The 20,147-nt window shown below is 43.2% G+C and overlaps 2 protein-coding genes across 6 annotated transcripts in view; one reads left to right on the plus strand and one right to left on the minus strand.

Annotated features, from left to right (window-relative positions):
- Positions 1-2,526: 2,526 nt before the first annotated feature.
- On the plus strand, positions 2,527-10,854 carry esd (esterase D/formylglutathione hydrolase). The gene is made up of 9 exons (XM_029702575.1): positions 2,527-2,622; positions 3,652-3,730; positions 4,493-4,581; positions 4,817-4,915; positions 5,038-5,162; positions 5,285-5,404; positions 5,496-5,594; positions 5,732-5,899; positions 10,516-10,854. Exons 2-9 carry the CDS (start codon positions 3,663-3,665, stop codon positions 10,594-10,596), a joined length of 849 nt encoding a protein of 282 aa, XP_029558435.1. The 5' UTR covers positions 2,527-2,622; positions 3,652-3,662; the 3' UTR covers positions 10,597-10,854.
- Positions 10,855-14,080: 3,226 nt separating this feature from the next.
- lrch1 (leucine-rich repeats and calponin homology (CH) domain containing 1) overlaps positions 14,081-20,147 on the minus strand; it is a 98,395-nt gene continuing 92,328 nt past the window's right edge. For 3 of the 5 annotated variants that reach the window (XM_029702577.1, XM_029702580.1, XM_029702576.1), the window contains one exon: positions 15,785-17,657. In XM_029702577.1, coding sequence (XP_029558437.1) covers positions 17,373-17,657 — 285 coding nt within the window. In that variant the 3' untranslated portion in view covers positions 15,785-17,372. Of the gene's footprint in view, positions 15,543-15,784; positions 17,658-20,147 lie in introns of those variants that run through there. The other 2 variants (XM_029702582.1, XM_029702581.1) reach the window with 1 other exon arrangement.

Below are 20,147 nucleotides of genomic sequence, written 5' to 3' on the forward strand. Positions count from 1 at the left end.
ACTGTGAACGGAGAGAGGGAAGGGAGAGAGCGCTGAGTGCAGAGGAGGGGGTCTGTGCCACAGTGTGTCGGGCGAGCGGGCCTGTCTGCTGTGAGCTGCAGACTGTCGACGTGGCTGAATGGGGGCAGCAGCAGGGACGGGACACAGACCTACAGCCAGTGCTACAGTGGGTAGAGGCACAGGTGAGGCCACCATGGGAAGAGGTGACAGCGCTCTCACTCGCGACCAAAGGGTTGTGGTCAAAGTTTGAGAGACTGGGGCTGGCTGATGGCGTGCTACAGCGGGTATGGAAGGAGTCAGCTATGGGAGAGGAGAGGTGGCAGGTGGTGGTCCCAAAAGCACTGCGGGAGGCGGTGCTCCAGAGTACTCATGGGGGGGTGGGGACTGGACACTTTGGGGTCACAAAAACACTCCGCCGCCTCCGTCTGGGCTTTTACTGGGGCAGCACAAGAGGGATTTGGAGGACTTTTGCCACCGCTATGACAACTGCACAGCGAGAAAGGGCCCCCCAGGCCGCTCTCATGCTCAGCTCCAACAGTTCCCAGTGGGGGCTCCCATGGAGAGGGTGGGAGTGGATGTAGTTGGGCCATTCCCCATCACAGACAGTGGAAACCGCTGGGTGCTCACGGCCATGGACTATTTCACAAAATGCCCTGAGGCCTAAGCTCTACCTGACCAGGAGGCAGAGACCATCGTCGACGCCCTGACAGCGGGGATGTTCAGCAGGTTTGGAGCTGCGGAGTCCATCCACAGCGACCAAGGCAGAAACTTTGAGTCCTGTGTGTTCGCCACCATGTGTGAGAGGCTGGGTATGCACAAGTCCCGCACTACTCCTCTCCATCCTCAAAGTGATGGCCTTGTGGAGTGCTTCAACAAAACGCTCAAACAGCAGCTGGCCATCGTCTCTGCCAAACACCAGCGTGACTGGGACAAGCACCTGCCTATGGTCCTCATGGCATGCCGCTCCGCTGTCCAAGACTCCACCTCCTGCACGCCTGCCCTCCTCATGCTGGGGAGAGAGATCCGCACCCCTGCGGAGATGGCGTTTGGTCGGCCCCTGCATAGCCCTCATGTTCCCCCGGGGCCGGAGTATGCCCGGAGACTCCAGGACCGCCTGGAGACAGCCCACAACTTCGCCAGAGAGCAGCTGGTGAATGCAGGTGTGAGGCAGAAAAGGAACTATGACGTGCACACCTGGGGAAGGCACTTTGGCTGGGGAGCTGGTCTGGGTCTACAGCCCCCTAAGGAAAAAAGGCAGATGTCCCAAGTTGGACAGTCACTGGGTGGGACCCTGCAGCGTCCTGGAGAGGGTAGGGGAGGTTGTGTACCGGGTGCAGCTTCCTTCCAGGGGGAGAAAGGTGGCACTGCACCGGGACAGGTTAGCCCCATACAGAGGGGCCGCTTCTCCCCAAACCCCAGGGACCCCCACAATTCCCCTCTCTGGCAATGACATTCTCCAGGCACCCACCCCCAGGTGCCGTCAACAAGGCTCCAGACGGCCCACTCCCCCTGTCTCCCTCCCTGTGTCACCGCGTGGTTCCCCGGAGCCACGGACTGTATTCCCCGTTCCCGCTTCCTTGTCCCCCATATCCCTTCCTTCATCCCCTGGGTCCCAGAGGGGCAGCCCCCTGCCACGGATGGAGCCCCCTGTTTCACATCCGGACACTCTGCAACCATCACGGCCACGCAGGCAAAGGAGACCTCCGGGTCGCTTCAGAGACTTTGTTTGTTCCCTCGGGGACGAGGGACTTTGTGGTGGGAGGGCTGTGTAGCGACCCGCACAGACAGCTGTGGGTTATGTGTTAGGCTATTAGTGGGTTGTGTCGTACTAACCAGTGTTCGCGGGGTCATGCCAATCAACCTGCTATCTGCCAATCACGGGAATGCCTGGAATGTTCTGATACCGGGTAGCCTGGTGGTTGGCGGAGTGGCGTGGAGGGGGGTTGGGCAGGGGGATGGAGCATTGGAAGTTAAGACCGGGTTTAGCCATTGTTCTCTCTCTTACGTCTGGACTTCACAAGAGAAGGTCACGGTTGGTTTGTAGGGTATCTTTCATTTATTTGGCTTGGGCTACGGCCAAACAGTAGCCTGTGTTAAGTTGGGTTAATAAACCGTCCATTCGTTAACTCCATCCTCTGTCTGGACAATTGTTCCTTTATGATCTAGTCAGGTCATTACAATATAATATATATATATACATATTATATATTATATTTTATATATATATTTTAAAGAGCAGACGCCACTTACAGTTATTGCATTCATCTTGAGATAGCTAGGTGGGGCAACCACATCGCAGGCATAGTATGTACACTTTTCCTCAATAAAGTCAGAGCTGGGGGGGTTTGATGCTGTTATAGTCATACTGAATATTTTTTTAACAGTGAGAGCCTGTGAGCCAAAGCTATGGTTTTGTTAAAAAACAATCATTTCAGGGCCTCTTAACTTTTCTTTGACAACAACGCAACCTTTCGGTTGCATATCGACATACACTTGAAGATTCAAGGGGCGGTATCTCCATGACGTTTCACGTCGAACCTCACGTTGGACTACTAAATCCAGGCAGCGGAGACGTAGCAGGAACCAAAGTGAAGTTATTCTCAATAATCGTGATTTAACAAGGTATGGCAAGTGTAAATTAACACTTATTTGCTGTGTTTTTATGATCATGAAGTAGAAGTTACTTAGCGTCTTACGTGCAGCTTGCTTGCAGAGTAAGAGTGGCTCTGGTTCGCTGGAATTAGTCAGACAGCTACACAGAAACCGATACAATGTGGCAAATTCTGCAAACAGCTCTGCATTCTCTTGCTATGAAGGCTTTATACCATTCATCGATTGATCATCTAGCGATTTACAGAGGCTGCACCATGCATGCTTTCAAGTGGTTTCTTTTTTAAGATGTTACTGTTCATAAGGTAGCTAGCACAGCTGTGTTTTGGGCCTATCTTCTTGGTCGGTTATCCTGCCCTGTGGAATGACTTTGACCAACTTGCCATTCTATTTTTGAATGCATCTGTGGACTTAAAACCCAATTTCTGTGTTTGCAAACAGCCGCACGAGGGCGATGCGCGCAAGTTGGTGGGGGAGTCCTTGTAGAACGCCAGTAAAAAAATTGTACTGAGTGCATTTCTCAGTACTATTGGGTTATAATTGATTTGAATTTTAAGGCTCGTATGAAATGGCCTGTGTAAAATAGTTTGTCTTCATTGCAAATCAACTGCATTATACTTAAACTCCAACCAGTAAAATGTTTCTTTGGCTAACTTTTGCTACAGCCTAGCTTATATCAATGAGCGTTAACATACTAGCTAACTGCTGCATCCAAAATAAAGGTCACAACCAAAGAACTGTTCAATCAATAATTAAAACATCATTGTAAGCGTATAGGAACCCCAAAAAAGTGATTGAGTTTAGAAAAGTATAACGCAAGGGGTATGTTGAATGGGCGCAGATGGCGATGGCTTTCTTACCGCGCATCAGTCAGTGTCGTTTACTGGAAAAGGGTCTATGCAACAGTTTTAGCATGCTAGTAGTTGCTAAGAAAGAGTTTAACAAATGCAATGTTGTCTGGTCTACGCAAAACTGTAGCAACAAGATTTATGAAATAATGTCCCTTACAATATAACTATTTCCCTTGTGGACTTGCCAAAGGTAACCAAACTATGGCCCTCGCCCAAGTGTCATCCAACAAGTGCAGTGGCGGCTACCAGAAGGTGTTCGAGCATGACAGGTGAGCTAGCCTCGTGAAACTAATCTCCAGAGAGCTCATATTCTGTTTTACCTAGCAGATTGTAACAGGCTAATGTGATTCCCCATGAGCCATTACAGTAGGTACTGTTAGGCATAGCAGAGAATTTTCGACCAACCTTAACTTGGCGATACTATTTTCGTTCTCAATTCGGCCAAACGTGTATTCACAAATGTCTGCTCAGTTGCAGGTGGTTCGTTTGAATTTAGAAAATGCTCTTTTTAAATATATAAAATGTTTGCTCAATGAAATAATCCAACAATGTGTACGCCACCATCTTGTCTATTTCAAATCTTCTCATTGATTGAGAACTCTGTCCACCCCAAAGTGCTTCATGTCTCGATCAATGAGGGAAGATTTGAAATGGACAAGATTTTGGCATACACATTGTTGGATTACTTCATGGAGCAAAACAATTATTTTAATAGCGGAGCATTTTCTAAATTCAAACAAACCACCTGCAACTCGACACTGACATTTTTTTGAAGATATATATTTGGCCGAATCAAGAACGAAGATGGTATTGAAAAGTGATCTGTGCTACCCCAAACAGTACCTATCCTGTAACGGCTAAGTCACAGACAGTCTGTTAGCTCATTTCTGTTTCACTGTTATTCATCAATGCAACACACTGCTGTTTTTTCCATTGGAATACACAAATTATAGTTTTACAAGTGCCCATATGGCTTGGGTGGAAACATGCAGTATGGCAGAAACTTGATGTAATGCATTTTCATTTCTCAGCACTGAGCTGAAGTGTAAAATGAAGGTCGCTGTCTACCTGCCTCCTAAAGCCGAGAATGAGAAGTGCCCCGTGTTCTACTGGCTCTCTGGTGAGTTCTCATGGTCCATGGTCTCTCATATGTTACATAAAGACAGTGGTCACCACCCCTGCCCAGAATGGGTAGGGTTTTGTTCTATCCCAACACCAACACACCTGATTCAACTAATCGTCAAGATCTTGCCTGTATACTTGCACTGATCTATAATAAAAATCTGATCAACTACTTAGATTTTACCTATGTGTGTTGAAAATGTTGTCCTTCATGTCTCACTGTGTGCTTCTAGGGTTGACATGCACAGAGCAGAACTTCATCACCAAGGCTGGCAGTCAGCAGGCGGCTTCTGAGCATGGAATCATCATCGTCGCCCCAGACACCAGCCCACGTACGCATGCACACGCTTTACTGATTGCATAATTCAGCCCTTACTAAATCAATGCCCACGCCCACCTTTTAATAGTAATTATAGCTCACATCCAACCTTCCTACTCTTTATGTGGTGTTCAGGTGGTTGTAACATCGAGGGTGAAGATGAGAGTTGGGACTTTGGCACAGGGGCTGGTTTCTATGTCAACGCCACCCAGGAGCCCTGGAAGACCAACTACTGCATGTACACCTATGTCACTGAGGAGGTGTGTCGGTCACATGATAATAGTAGTCATGCTGATGGTAGCATTTACTATTGTGAATCCATTGATACTGCTATGCGCTGCTAATCACCACCCCCCAACTCTTTATTTTCCCTCTCTCTCAGCTCCCTCGTTTGATCAACGCTAACTTCCCCGCTGACCCAGAGAAGATGTCCATCTCCGGCCACTCCATGGGGGGACACGGAGCCCTCATCTGCGCCCTGAAGAACCCTGGAAAATACAAGGCATTGCAATATGGAAGTCTTTTCATTATGATCTCAACATCTTTTGAACATATGAATGAATCTCTTTCTCCTCATCCCTTTCTCTCTGCAGGCTGTTTCTGCGTTTGCCCCCATCTGTAACCCCATCCAGTGTGCCTGGGGGCAAAAGGCCTTCTCTGGGTACCTAGGAAAAGACAAGAAGACCTGGGAGGTACAGTATGGGGTTACAGGGGGACTGGCCAAATCAATGGGATCACAAACTATAGGTCTGACCTTGAGGAGTGGAATTCCAGAACAATAACATGAGTTTCTAATCACTCTTCCTCCTCTCCTTTTCCTCCTTTCCAGGCGTATGATGCCACGGTGCTGGCAGCGTCATACTCTGGCCCACAGCTGGACATCCTGATCGACCAGGGTCGTGATGACCAGTTCCTGTCGGCCAGCCAGCTGCTTCCTGACAACCTGATCGCCGCCTGCTCAGAAAAGAAGATTCCTGTTGTGTTCAGGCTGCAGCCGGTGAGTGCTGCCACCCAACGGCCAACTATAGCAACTGTTTGATCTTGAAATGCCTACAGTGGTTGATCAACTAAAAGTTTTGCGAGTACTGTACTAGTACAGTACCCTGCGTCACTACTTCATTTCTCCAGACCAGCGCAAGGGGGAGTTAGAGCACTGATTATGCTTTTGGGTCCCAAGGTGCTACTGTGTCTATAAAAATACACTTTTTTTGTTACTACTCATCAGTATTACTTACTAAAACTGTTACACTAAGGTTTTATTCTAAGAGAAACTTAGACTACAATTAGGGTGTGGAAATTTTATTTTGTTCTTACTGTAGCCTACTCCCGACCGGTCATATTGTACACGCCCTAAGACACTGCATCGCAGTGCAAGCTGCGTTGCTACAGATGCTGGTTCAATACCTGTGCTGGCCGCGACCGGGAGACCCATGAGGTGATGGTAGGCTTTTGATTTCTCTCCCTCTAAAAACAAATAAATAATTCTAAATAACAAACTGGCTTTATTTACAAATTAGTAACAATGTCTCACCCTAAGTTCAAGAATGGCCTTTTTCTTGCTCACTTTACGTTATTTGAAAAAACGAAATCGTCTCCAAAATATTGTTATTTTTTAAACAAAGCTATTATTATTATTAATTTAAAATTATATAAAAGCCCCTTAGATATTCTCACAGATATATTATTAACCCTGTGTGAATTCTGCAAACAACGTTTCTAGCAGGACTATATATATTGGCTCCCGAGTGGGGCACAATGGTATTTATTGCCTTGCAATTCTCCAGCTGAATGCACTGAGATTGCGGTAGGCGTACGAGGTTCAAGGCACGATGGCAGGAGGCACGGGACGGCCGCAGAGCAGAGCACAAGACGGACCTAGCCCATTGGGAGGGGGGTGGACCCCCGCCCCACTGGGTAGCACAGAGCAACACTTTAAGGGGCATTGCACTAATAATGGGGCTGACTAGGGAAACGTTCCTGCTGTTATTAGTGCAAGTCTGCATGTTCAAACTAAAACAATTAACTAATAATGGTGCGAATAATGCCCTTGGATATGAATTCGGAGAGCAGAAATGATTAAATATTAGAGCATTAGACCTCTCACTGAAGGCTTCAGTCAAAAGTTATACTTAAATCCGAGCTGGATTTAACGAAAAATGACATGAAAAGCGCACACTTGTAAATACCAAACTCTAAAAGTAATTGGAAAGGTAGATACAAATTATTTGTGACATTGTGGTTACAATAATGTAACAGGATGCTGTGTTTTTATTTACAGTTAGTGATGGACAGCTGGAGGCATTTTGAAAACAGGTTTTCAAACACTTGTTTTTCACAAGTGTACTGTCCATGACTGATGCAACCCGAAAAAGCATTAGACAGAGTTAATGAGTACTTGAGGTCACCGAGAAAGTCTGGACATGGCCTGCTCTCCCTTATGTAAGGAATTAGGCACTTTACCATGTTTACTACAGTATGTACTGTAGGCTGTTTACTTGTCAGACTGCACATTAGCCTAATAAACAAATGCAGGCGGCTTCTATCTTCTAAATTCTTTATTATCCAAATGTTTTAAAGTGCGTGTGGGCGACCTCATGCAACCTCAATGTCGGATAAAGCGTATACTGTACTGCATTTCTTCATCAGCATCAATATGCTTTCGTTAATAAAATAATGATAAAAATACTCTTTCAAAATGCAGATGTTTAGTTATGGATCCATAACGAATTACTATGGGAATAAATATCACTGAATGACAGAAATGGTGGAACAAAGTAGGCAAATGAAGGTAAACAAATTGTTTCTTACTGGAAAATACTCTTTCAAACACACACGGTCACGTTGTACAGCGCTATTAGCAGGACAAGACTTGCCTAGAAGGAGAATTCTCCCCCATCGTCAAATGTATTTCTTAGTTAGGTTGGCTGTATCACAACCGGCCGTGATTGGTTGCAAAGTTTAATCCACCAGAAAAAACAACAAATATTGTGGTTAAACTCAAATATACTAATTGATAAAAAAAATAACATTATCAATTGGAACCTTTAACATGTGGAAGGGGGAAAAAGTATTATTATTATTATTAACCCTGTTTTTCACAAGCGTAGCAGGCTGTGAATTCTGCAAACAATGTTTCCACGATGGGTTATTAGTAAGGACAATATATATTGGTCATGGCTCCCGAATGGCACAGTGGTCTAAGGCACCGCATCTTACTGCAAGAGGCATCACTAGAGTCCCTGGTTCGAATCCAGGCTGTATCACATCCTACCGTGTTTGGGAGTCCCATAGGGCGGTGCACAGTGTCACCCGGGTTAGGGGAGGGTTTGGCTGGCCGGGATGTCCTTGGTTTCTCTCCCTCCAAAAAAAAAGATGTATGTTGGCCTTTATTAATATTATTTTGGACTTTAATTCATCGCTCACTTTCGTTTTTTGAAAACAAAGTAATCTCCACAATATCTATCTATATCCTACCCGCTGTGGTCAACTATTTCAGCACTGTTTCATGCTGCTCTGAGACAAGCATGGAGAAATGAAAATGTTCAATTATAGTGCATGATATTTTTACATTTTAGTCATTTAGCAGACGCTCTTATCCAGAGCGACTTACAGTAGTGAATACATACATACATTTCATTTTCCTTTCATGCATTTTTTTTTTTTGTACTGGCCCCTCGTGGGAATCGAACCCACAACCCTGGCGTTGCACACACCATGCTGGCATTGCAAACACCATGCTCTACCAACTGAGCCACAGTGTTGACTGAATATAAGCAAGTGATGTCTGCTAAATAATCAAGTTGATGGCACAGTCATATAGCCTCGGCACCTACATTAGGGCGGCAGGTAGCCTAGTGGTTAGAGTGTTGGACTAGTAACTGAATGGTTGCCAGATCGAATCCCTGAGCTGACAAGGTAAAAATCTGTCATTCTGCCCCTGAACAAGGCAGTTAACCCACTGTTCCTAGGCCGTCATTGAAAATAAGAATTTGTTCTTAACTGACTTGCCTAGTTAAATACATTTTTAAAAAGCTGAGTGACTCACTCATTCATGGCTTTGGATCAAAATAAATAAGTACCAACATTAGTCTTTAAAAAATAAATGTTTTGGTTATCCTGACCTGGACAACATGTACAGTGTTATAATTACATTTAAGTCATTATTAGCAGGACAATATACGCTTACCAACACCTCTCTGTATTTTGATAAGGCAATTGATCAGCATAAAAACTTTGGATGCCCCCCCCCCCCCCCCCATGAGGTGGCTTTTGGTGTCTCTCCCTCTAAAAACATAAATAATTCTAAATAACAAACTGGCTTCATTTACAAATTAGTGAGCGTCTCACCCCATGTTCAAGAATGGCATTTTTCTCGCTCACTCTAGGTTAAATAAATGAAATCATCTCAAATATTGTTGATTTTTAAACAAACCGATTTATTATTAATTTAATTATATAAAAGCCCCTTTAGATATTTTCACAGATCAGATTTGCCGTAACGAAAAATGCCCCAGAGATATTAATTTAGAATCCTGTAAATGTAACTATGGGCGGAGAGTCACGTCATTGAAAAAAATATGTTTTTAGATATACTGTAGGCTTACCGTAGGCGAATTGAGTCTCACTAGTTTTGAGTAATGTGCTGTCCGCATTGTTTCGTACTGCTCTGAGACGAGCACGGGGACTGGTCTTGATAAATCAATGAGATTTTTATGTTCACTGAATCTCCGTTTGGGTATTGGTTACACTACAATTAGGGTGTGGAAATGTTATGCTCTTAGTACTGTAGCCTACTCCCGATCATCACGTTGTACAGCGCCATATTTTCCTAATGGAGTGGTGCAGTGGTCTAAGACATCGCAGTGCTAACTGCGTTGCTACAGATGCTGGTTCGATACCTGTGCCGGTCTCGATCGGGAGACCCATGAGGCGGCTTTTGGTTTTTCTCTTAAAAAATAAAATAAATAACAAACTGGCTTTTTATATAAATTAGTGAGAATGTCTCACCCCATTGTCAAGAATGGCCTTTTTCTTGCTCACTCCAGGTTAAATGAAAATGAAATAATCTCCAAAATATCGTGTTTTTTTATATATATTTTTTTATTATAAAATCCCCTTTAGATATTCTCACAGATCAGATTTTCCCTAATGAAAAATGCCCCTTAGATATTAATTTAGAATCCTCTTATGCTCTTAGTACTGTAGCCTACTCCCGGCCGTCACGTTGTATTTTCCGTTCCATCCTAACGGAAACCCTGATGGTTTTGTTTTTCTTGGAATAGAAACACCATAATATTAATGAAGCTAAATTTCATAATCACATATACTATGTTCTTACAAAAAAGGTTTTAAATTCTCTAATGCCAATATTGAAGACTATCAAATGCTTCTCAAACTAGCATTAATGGTAAAAATGGCTGACAATTAAATAATGTGTCATATAATTCTGGCAACATTTAAAGGAGGAACTACTGTACGATGTGTACTGGACTAGGGTTGATGACTTTGCTGTGTGATTTCCCTGCTACCAGTTGTTCTATACATGCAGTATGTGCTTGTTTACTGGTGTAAAATGCAGTGTCAGACTAACAGTGCCATTTATGTTTCCATCAGGGCTACGACCACAGCTACTTCTTCATCTATTCGTTCATCACCGACCACATCAAGCACCACGCCAAGTTCCTCAACGCTTAAGACTGACTGCTGGACCAGAACCCTCTTCTGTGCCTTCTACCCCAACTGTGCACCTGGTATTGTCCACCTGTCCCATCCAGAGCGGCCAAGCTAAAATTAACCTGATGCGCCTTGTGAGCTGAAATGAACACACTTGCTATGTTGAGTCAAACTTAGAACAGACAATAGTGGGGCCAGGATGCTTGGTGTTAAGATGAGTTTGCTTGCGAATCATGTGGTCACTCCAACTGTATTTCTGAAATAAAGGTTCAGTTTTTACTTTTGATTCCATTTTATGACCTTAGGCTTATACACGTTGACATCTGAGACCAGTACAAAATACATGTAGGTGGACTATAGAACATAAGACAATGTGCTTTTTACAGATAAGGTCTTTACTGATAAAGTGATTAAATATATACATTATTCACAGCAGTTAAGGCAACATTAAAGGGGTGTTTCAATGCAATAAAATCCAAATTGCTGTACACCAATATGACAAGAGGTACAAAATGGTATGTCAATTTTAAGAAACCTAAACATAAAAAAAAAAATACATTTCCTCCCAATCAAAGTACAAAACTGAGTACAGGCTTTCAGGACTATAAACAGAAAGGGCCAAACTGCTCAACTCAGCAAAAACATTTGTATAGTTCAAATAAATGTCATACACACATTTCTAATTTAAAATGGAGCTCTGAGATTTGTCAGTTGCCAAAACAGTCTCTTTAAAGTGCAGATAATTTCAGGCCCGTAGGCAGCCATACCTAAAGGCCCAAGGGATTGACGTGACTAATCAATGAACTAAAAGTAATGACAATTTTTAAATGTTAAGTCCCCTCTTTAGGTTTCTAAACTGTCAGGTTTGCAGCACACGGCCCACACCTCCATAAGGAAACGATAAGCCACAGTCACTTTCTCCTAAGCAAATATCCTTGTCATATTTCCCTTTTAGTTTACACATCTCTCTTCTATCATCAAAATATAGGAGGAAATGTTAGAACTGGGAGAAGGGATACTGGTAGTCAAATGTTAGCACCTGAGTAGTTCTATTTAGCTTGGTGGAAGGGAAATTACTTTGAGTATTAAAGTAGGATTACTGTGCATAATTTTATATATATAGTAAATTATATTAAATATTAGCTACATTATATACATAAATAGTTGTAATTGTTACTTTGAATTCTACATTAGAATCAGGATCTGGAGTGATCTCATTGCTAAGAGATTGTTCACTTTGCCTGAGGAGTGTGGTGGTGACTTAAAATATTCAAATTGCTCTTAAAGATTCACTATGCAGAAATGGCTCCGCCATTTCCTGGTTGCAAAAATTCGAATAATTCGGCAAATTTCAGTTTGAAAAAACAAGCAAGTATAGCGTAGATAATCATTGTACCTTCTAAACCGCTGTGAAATATTTTCCATAACGATTGTATTTTCAGCTGAAAGGTAACGATATAAGAACGGGATGCATAGAAATAGCGTAGATGGAACTGATCTACCTTTCAATGAGAATAACAGAGCTATACCTCACATTTATATGTGAATTTGGTCGGGTCGCCCCATAAAGTAAGAAATATACTACTACAATACTTTCTAAATACAAAACCCACTTGCACGAACCATCACATTGACACTTCACGTCACTACTTCTCATAACATTTACAGTGAGGGAAAAAAGTATTTGATTCCCTGCTGATTTTGTACGTTTGCCCACTGACAAAGAAATTATCAGTCTAATTTTAATGGTAGGTTTATTTGAACAGTGAGAGACAGAATAACAACAAAAAAATCCAGAAAAACGCATGTCAAAAATGTTATAAATTGATTTGCATTTTAATGAGGGAAATAAGTATTTGACCCCTCTGCAAAACATGACTTAGTACTTGTTGGCAATCACAGAGGTCAGATGTTTCTTGTAGTTGGCCACCAGGTTTGCACACATCTCAGGAGGGATTTTGTCCCACTCCTCTTTGCAGATCTTCTCCAAGTCATTAAGGTTTCGAGGCTGACATTTGGCAACTCGAACCTTCAGCTCCCTCCACAGATTTTCTATAGGATTAAGGTCTGGAGACTGGCTAGGCCACTCCAGGACCTTAATGTGCTTGTTCTTGAGCCACTCCTTTGTTGCCTTGGCTGTGTGTTTTGGGTCATTGTCATGCTGGAATACCCATCTTCAATGCCCTGGCTGAGGGAAGGAGGTTCTCACCCAAGATTTGACGGTACATGGCCCCGTCCATCGTCCCTTTGATGTGGTGAAGTTGTCCTGTCCCCTTAGCAGAAAAACACCCCCAAAGCATAATGTTTCCACCTCCATGTTTGACGGTGGGGATGGTGTTCTTGGGGTCATAGGCAGCATTCCTCCTCCTCCAAATACGGCGAGTTGAGTTGATGCCAAAGAGCTCCATTTTGGTCTCATCTGACCACAACGCTTTCACCCAGTTGTCCTCTGAATCATTCAGATGTTCATTGGCAAACTTCAGACAGGCATGTATATGTGCTTTCTTGAGCAGGGGGATCTTGTGGGAACTGCAGGATTTCAGTCCTTCACGGTGTAGTGTGTTACCAATTGTTTTCTTGGTGACTATGGTCCCAGCTGCCTTGAGATCATTAACAAGATCCTCCCGTGTAGTTCTGGGCTGATTCCTCACCGTTCTCATGATCATTGCAACTCCACAGGGTGAGATCTTGCATGGAGCCCCAGGCCGAGGGAGATTGACAGTTATTTTGTGTTTCTTCCATATGCGAATAATCGCACCAACTGTTGTCACCGTCTCACCAAGCTGCTTGGCGATGGTCTTGTAGCCCATTCCAGCCTTGTGTAGGTCTACAATCTTGTCCCTGACATCCTTGGATAGCTCTTTGGTCTTGGCCATGGTGGAGAGTTTGGAATCTGATTGATTGATTGCTTCTGTGGACAGGTGTCTTTTATACAGGTAACAAATTGAGATTAGGAGCACTCCCTTTAAGAGTGTGCTCCTAATCTCAGCTTGTTACCTGTATAAAAGACACCTGGGAGCCAGAAATCTTTCTGATTGAGAGGGGGTCAAATACTTATTTCCCTCATTAAAATGCAAATCAATTTATAACATTTTTGACATGTGTTTTTCTGGATTTTTTGTTGTTGTTATTCTGTCTCTCACTGTTCAAATAAACCTACCATTAAAATTATAGACTGATCATTTGTCAGTGGGCAAACGTACAAAATCAGCAGGGGATCAAATACATTTTCCCCTCACTGTACCATACGTCTAAAGACATTTAGATCATTGGAATAGTACAAACCATATATTCAAAAACATTAAAGCTAGAATCATTAGTTGCTACATCCATTTTTGGACTTATAAATTAATGATATACCCATTTGATTCTTGAATATAACTTATAAATGCCTCAAGCTTAGTTAAACTGTCGTACCCCATCGGAACCCAGAATAAAAACTTGTTTTACACCCAATGTTTGTAAACAATGTCAATGTAAACAAACATAGTATAGCCTTAAAACATGGTTAAAACAAATTTTTATATAATGTATGGTCAGACCTTGCATTCATAGCTGTCTATGAATTTGAGAGTGGTTACATTTATTCAGGCCCATCCCTCAGCGTTTTACCAAAACAAAGTAGGGGTGGCCTCTGACATTGTTTCAATTAAGGATTCTAGCTTTAATGAATTGCTGTCTCATAAGTGCTCTGAAAAAAACTTTAGTTTTGGCAACTGTCAAATCTATCCAGTGAAACATTGTTTGTTTTTACTGCTAAAGCTTATGCTTTGGATACCAAGCTGTATAAAATGCATATCTGTACAATAAAAAACCCAACACCATTGCTCACTCACACACACTTAGTATTCTTATTTTGGAGTGTTGTGCGGTTTTGTGTAGTAGTGGGATATTGGGCACTCAAGCATCAACTCTTCAGATACTGCTAACAGTCTCTAAATCAGTGAATGTATCAGTTACTTTTAAACGCTAACATTGTAGGTCCTACATGACCACCTAGCATGGTCAGCATCACCCCACGCTTCTAGAGGTTATTTAGCAGTATACAATGTACTAGGGCATGCAAACCCTCTTTCTCATTCTGGCTAACTATGACTCCTGTCACTCGCTTTGACACGCACAGATGCAGTCAGGCACATACACAATGTTAGGGTAATACCATAGACTGAGAAGCAGGCTACGGAATGAAGCATGACAGTGTAGTAAGCCCACACCTACCCTGAGTTACATACCCACAACAACTCCTGATTCAACAACCAAAACACAATGTTCCCATAATGTTACGACAATACTTCAACCCCTACAGAGGTGGTGAGAGTTCCATTTAAAGTAAAACATAATACAATATACAGAACTAAACCTAAAATATATTACCTATTAGTGAAATATTTGGGGGATTCTTTTCAACGTATACTCTCAGTCACGTTCATTGTAAATATCTTGAAATAGGGAAGCTGTAGCAGAGAGACCGCTACGCTAGAGTGTCTGGTGTTTATTTTCAATACTGAGGGTGATATACCTGGCCTTAGGAATAGAGGGGTGAAATGCATAGTCAAACATACACGGTGCAGCATTCTAGAAGCTGTTGTAGGCAGGGTTCAAGCTACAGGAGTGTCCAAGGCTGCTGGATGCTCTCGTAAGAATGAAAAACCATCAATGTGGACACCCCTGTCAGCTTTGAATGTCAGGGCACCCCACGCATCAATGTGTAACTTCAAACCCTGGTTGTAAGAATCACGAAAGGAAGACTGAGATATAGGCTACAGTCCTTTGGAAAAGGCATAATGGCAACTTGTGTTGGTTCACTTTGACAAAGTGGTGTGTCTATGTTGGTGTGCTGGTCTTCTTCCCTCTCACGTGAAGAGAGCCTGCTTGGTTGAAGTCTCATCCACCAGCGCCTGGACTGTCATGCTCACCTTTATCATACCCTTCTCCTCTAGTATGTGATGAGGCAGACACAGCTTATCCTGTGGAGGTTCCACAGAGAAGAGAAAGAAGAGACAAACAGAGAGAGTGGGGGGGGGGGGAGATCGGGAATGAGTGGGACAGAAATAGGGAGACAGACAAAACATAAGTAAATCAAGACCTCTCAATGCAACGATGGTGATGAGGGAACATAGACAGTACAGGTGTGTGTAGGAGTATGTTGGATAACCATTATGAAGAATCTGAACAGCATCATCATCCTTCAGAGAACAGCAACACAAAATAGGAGAGGTGGTAACTGTACATTTATTACCAGTTCCATTCACACCATCAGATATACAAGTCATTATAAAGCCTCACAGCAATGGCTGAGTTAAAACACACAGAACTAATAGTATAATGGCGTACCAATTGCAGTCGCTGGGTAAAATAAACTTCCATCCAATGTATCTTCATGAGGTTTTAAAGTAAGAAAATAAGTCTACCGTCTGAACCACGACAATAATACAATAGTCGGCCCAAAACTTCTACATACTGTAGTCATGTAACTCCCCCAGGGTAAATCAACTATAGCAATATGAAAGTTATGTACAGGTAACTTCCAAAATAAAGGAAACCCCAATATAAAGGGTCTTAATAGGGTGTTGGGCCATCACGAGCCAGAACAACTTCGATGCACCTTGGCATAGATTCTACAACTGTCTGGAACTCTATTGGAGGGATGTGACACCCTTCTTCCACAAAAAAACGTAATAATTTGGTGTTTTGTTGATGATGGTGGAAAATGCTGTCTCAGGCGCCGCTCCAGAATCTCCCATACGTGTTAAATTGGATTGAGATATGGGGAGTGAGATGGCTATGGCATATGGTTTACATTGTTTTCATGCTCATCAAACCACTCAGTGATCACTCGTGCCCTGTCATCCTATGGGGACATCGCCATAGTAGCCAAACTAATTGCCTGCCTAGCCTTTTTATACATGACCCTATGGGATGTTAATTGCTTAATTAACTCAGGAACCACACCTGTGTGGAAGCATCTGCTTTCAATATATTTTGTATCCATCATTTACTCAAGCGTTTCCATTATTTTGGCAGTTACCTGTAGATGGTCGGGTAAAGATGTGCAGTAGTGACATGATTATTGAACTTTATTTAGTGACAGTGTTCTGTAGTGACATTTTACAATCTAGTAATAAGTAGTGTGTTTATTAGGTCCAAACCTATACACTGTTTGTTGTGTCTTTGTGTAACAGATGGCATCACTATTGAGCTTTACTATTTCCTTTGAACAGACAGTATTGTACCTGTATTTGATGTGGTTTGAAGAGAGAGACCAATGCGACAAAAAAGCGGCAAGATCCAGCTTGATAGAGGAACCCTATTAATGCTCTGTCCTTACCTGGACCCAAACTAGACAGGCTGTATGGAACCAAGAGACAATGTATGACCCCATACAACAGGTCTGTGACCCCAGAGGGCATTAATAAAGCCAAGAGTCCAACATGATAGGCTTGATTTGACACATTGGCCAAAGAGTTGTAGAGAGTCTTCCGGTAAACCCCTTGTGTACAAGCTCCAGGATTCTTTCAACAGTTGGAATGTGCAGTATTGATGGGGACAGTATATGAATGCATGTGTGTGAGGTTGTGAGTTGGTATTTATTGGAGTTTATTGGTGCGCATCTGCAATGTGTGCATGAATAAAAGTGTGTATGAGAGACACACTATGTGTGTGAGTCAGCAGTTTTTTCTGGACAGAGGAGAAGAGCACAGAAACGAGGTTGAAGAAAAAGAGGAGGAGGATTGCGAACGGAGATGTATTGGCACATGCTGGAGGGGGGGGCTTTGACAGGAGATTGACAGGTGGCATTACGTCAGCTCGCTCCAGCTATAGGCCACAAACAGCAGGAGGAGACAGAACACATGTACTAGGCTCGAGCCAATCAGGTCCCAGGGTTGCCAGGCGGGAGACGGAGCCAAGGCGACCTGTGTAGACACCTCTGGGGCAGGGCTTGGGTTTGGACTCGGGTCCTCCCCCTGTCTGTCTGAGTTCCTCCCCTCTGTGGGGGTCTCCATGGCGACCAGGGCGCGCACGGTGACGCGGATCGGCCGCAGGTGACACTGGATGATGTCATATGCTGAGCAGAGGGACGACTGAGGCCCGAAAGAGGAGCGGAGGAGGTAACATACAATGTAAATGAAGGTGAAGGGAGAAGGATTGGAAAAAAGGAAAAGAAGTTGAAGGGATGAATGGAGAATGGGGGGAAGAGAATGATACAGATAGAAAGGAAGGGGCTCACATAGGAACATCAAAGAATTTTGTGGATGAAGAAGAGAAATACAGCCAGATAGAAGTGGAGGAGAATAATGGGGGGGAAGAACAACACATAGGAGAAAAAATACCAGAACAAAGAAGAGGAAGAAAATGGGAAGGGAGTGCCAAGAAAAGAGAAATAAGGGGAGGGGATTCAGGGGAGAAGAAGAGAAGGGAGATAGAGGGTGGTCCGGCAGGAAAACAGAACAGAGAGAAACAAAGCAGGATGTTAACCAGTGGGAACCAAGGTCAGGGGTCAAGGTGTGTGTTTTTTGTGCAGGGCTGCGCAGGCGTGGGTTACCAGGGCAATGTGCAGGGCTGCTTTTTGAGAGAGAGTATGTGACTTACAAATTTTATCAAACTGAGACTGAACTCTGTCTCTCTTTCAGAAAGCAGGCCATGCTGTGGTGTGGAGCGTTAGGAGCAATGAGGGTGCGGTTGGTGTTTTCCAGCTACACCTTCACTTGCATTTGCTAGCATTAGCTTTCAACCCAGCATAAAGCACCTGTTTCGGTGAGGCAGCGACATTTCAGCCAGCAAGCAGTAGGATTACAAGTTGGCTAGGGCCAGGTTACACAAGCAAAACCAGACTAGCAACAGCAAGCAAGCAGGAGGTCTAAGGAAGCAGCCAAGAGGTCTCAGACAGTCTCACTGTTGGTAATGGTGACACTTTGCATTCTAATGTACAGTCCCATCAGGCTACTCAAACACAGTGACTGAAAGGCAACTTTTGTAGTGTGAGGTTTCGACCAGGCTCATTGAGTGAAGAGAGAATCCTCTAAACACAATCACAGCTGTGCTTACTATACTAGCGTATGACCAAATAATGAGTCCCACTGCTACTGTATGTGTAATCACTGGGCGACAGAAATAGTGGTCATAACTACTGAATATATTTACAAAAAGGAGCAATCACATAGCAACGAGGAGCCAGGGTCACTGGGCCAATTTGATACTCACACACAAGCACACTTATTAAAGAGCGATTGCCCCTAAAAAGAAAGTTATCGTTTTGAAAATGGCCTATGTGGCATTGATAGGAGTCAAAAACATTTATTCTAGTGTCAAAATTGACTACAAAGTGTAAACAGGATAATGTTGGTTATAAAGATGATAGGAAACAATCGTATGTCACGGAATGAAGGATACTGTAACAGTTGTCTGTGGGTTGGGTTTATTTTAATCCTGCCCACAGCACCCAAGAAATCATCAATTCTGAGCGCAGCTGCACAAGACCGATCTTAATGCCCTGATGGTCAATTTGGTGTGACATTCAATATCCCTATGGGGCTAGTTAGGGACCATCAGTAAATTACACAATGTACTTGGGACAATATTTTTAAAAGGTCAATAGCTCCAAATTTCAATGACTTAAACCTCAAACCAACTATAAATTGTAAAAAGTGGTATACAAATATTGAAAGCATTCGATGAGACAACTAAAAGATGTCCAACATGAAAATATTCCCCCATTTACATTGTGTATTTATTGATGGTTCCTAACTATCCTTAGAGATAGGCTATCCAAAGTCAAACCAACTTTGCCACGGTTGCACACCAGCTGGCTGAAGCTAATTGGCAAAATAATTTGGCTAACTCTTCACACCTGTGAACTCTCATTAAGAAATTCTAGCGGCCATGACTGAATTCAAACGTGAATTGGTTTCGGGGTGTGGTTTGATTCTGGGTGTCTTGTCAAATCAGGAAGTGCAGTCGCCAAGTCCTTTGTTACCAACCCATACACACACAAAATGTTTTAGTCAAGTAAATGACATGAGAGCTCACCAGCTCCTGTTAAACTAATTTTTGTCTTTGGCACGCTGGGGTCAGAAACAGGCAAGACCCGGATTAAAGTTTAAAAGTGTACCACTGGTCATTTGGTACAGCATAGAGGAAGCCCAAAGCCGTGATGACAGTATAGTCCAGTGTAATGATGATGATGATGATGCAGCTCTAATGCTTGTGTCATAACTTTCTCTCTCTCTTTCAGAGGAGGTAGTGGGAGGTGGGAAGGTGATTGACTAGATCTGCCAGTTCTGGGATCAAACTCTGTGCTCTGACCGGGCAGATTGCTTTAAGGTGATGATTATAAAATGGGTTTGGTCTCAATGTCAAATACATATCCTAGAACTAACTGTATTACTGTATAAACTAAAGAAGTTGTAGACTTGTCAAATGGTCTAGTTTCATCCCAGCACTAGCATCTAGCCCTTTCTGACGCTCCATTTTAGTGTGCATAGTATCTGTGTCCTCTACAGGCTGTTTGCTTCACTGATCCCTAATCAGCCCACCCACAACTAGATTCCAACCCCAATGATGCACTGTAGCAT

The sequence above is a fragment of the Salmo trutta genome, chromosome 20, assembly GCF_901001165.1.
Source record: "Salmo trutta chromosome 20, fSalTru1.1, whole genome shotgun sequence".
Classification (NCBI taxonomy): Eukaryota; Metazoa; Chordata; class Actinopteri; order Salmoniformes; family Salmonidae; genus Salmo; species Salmo trutta.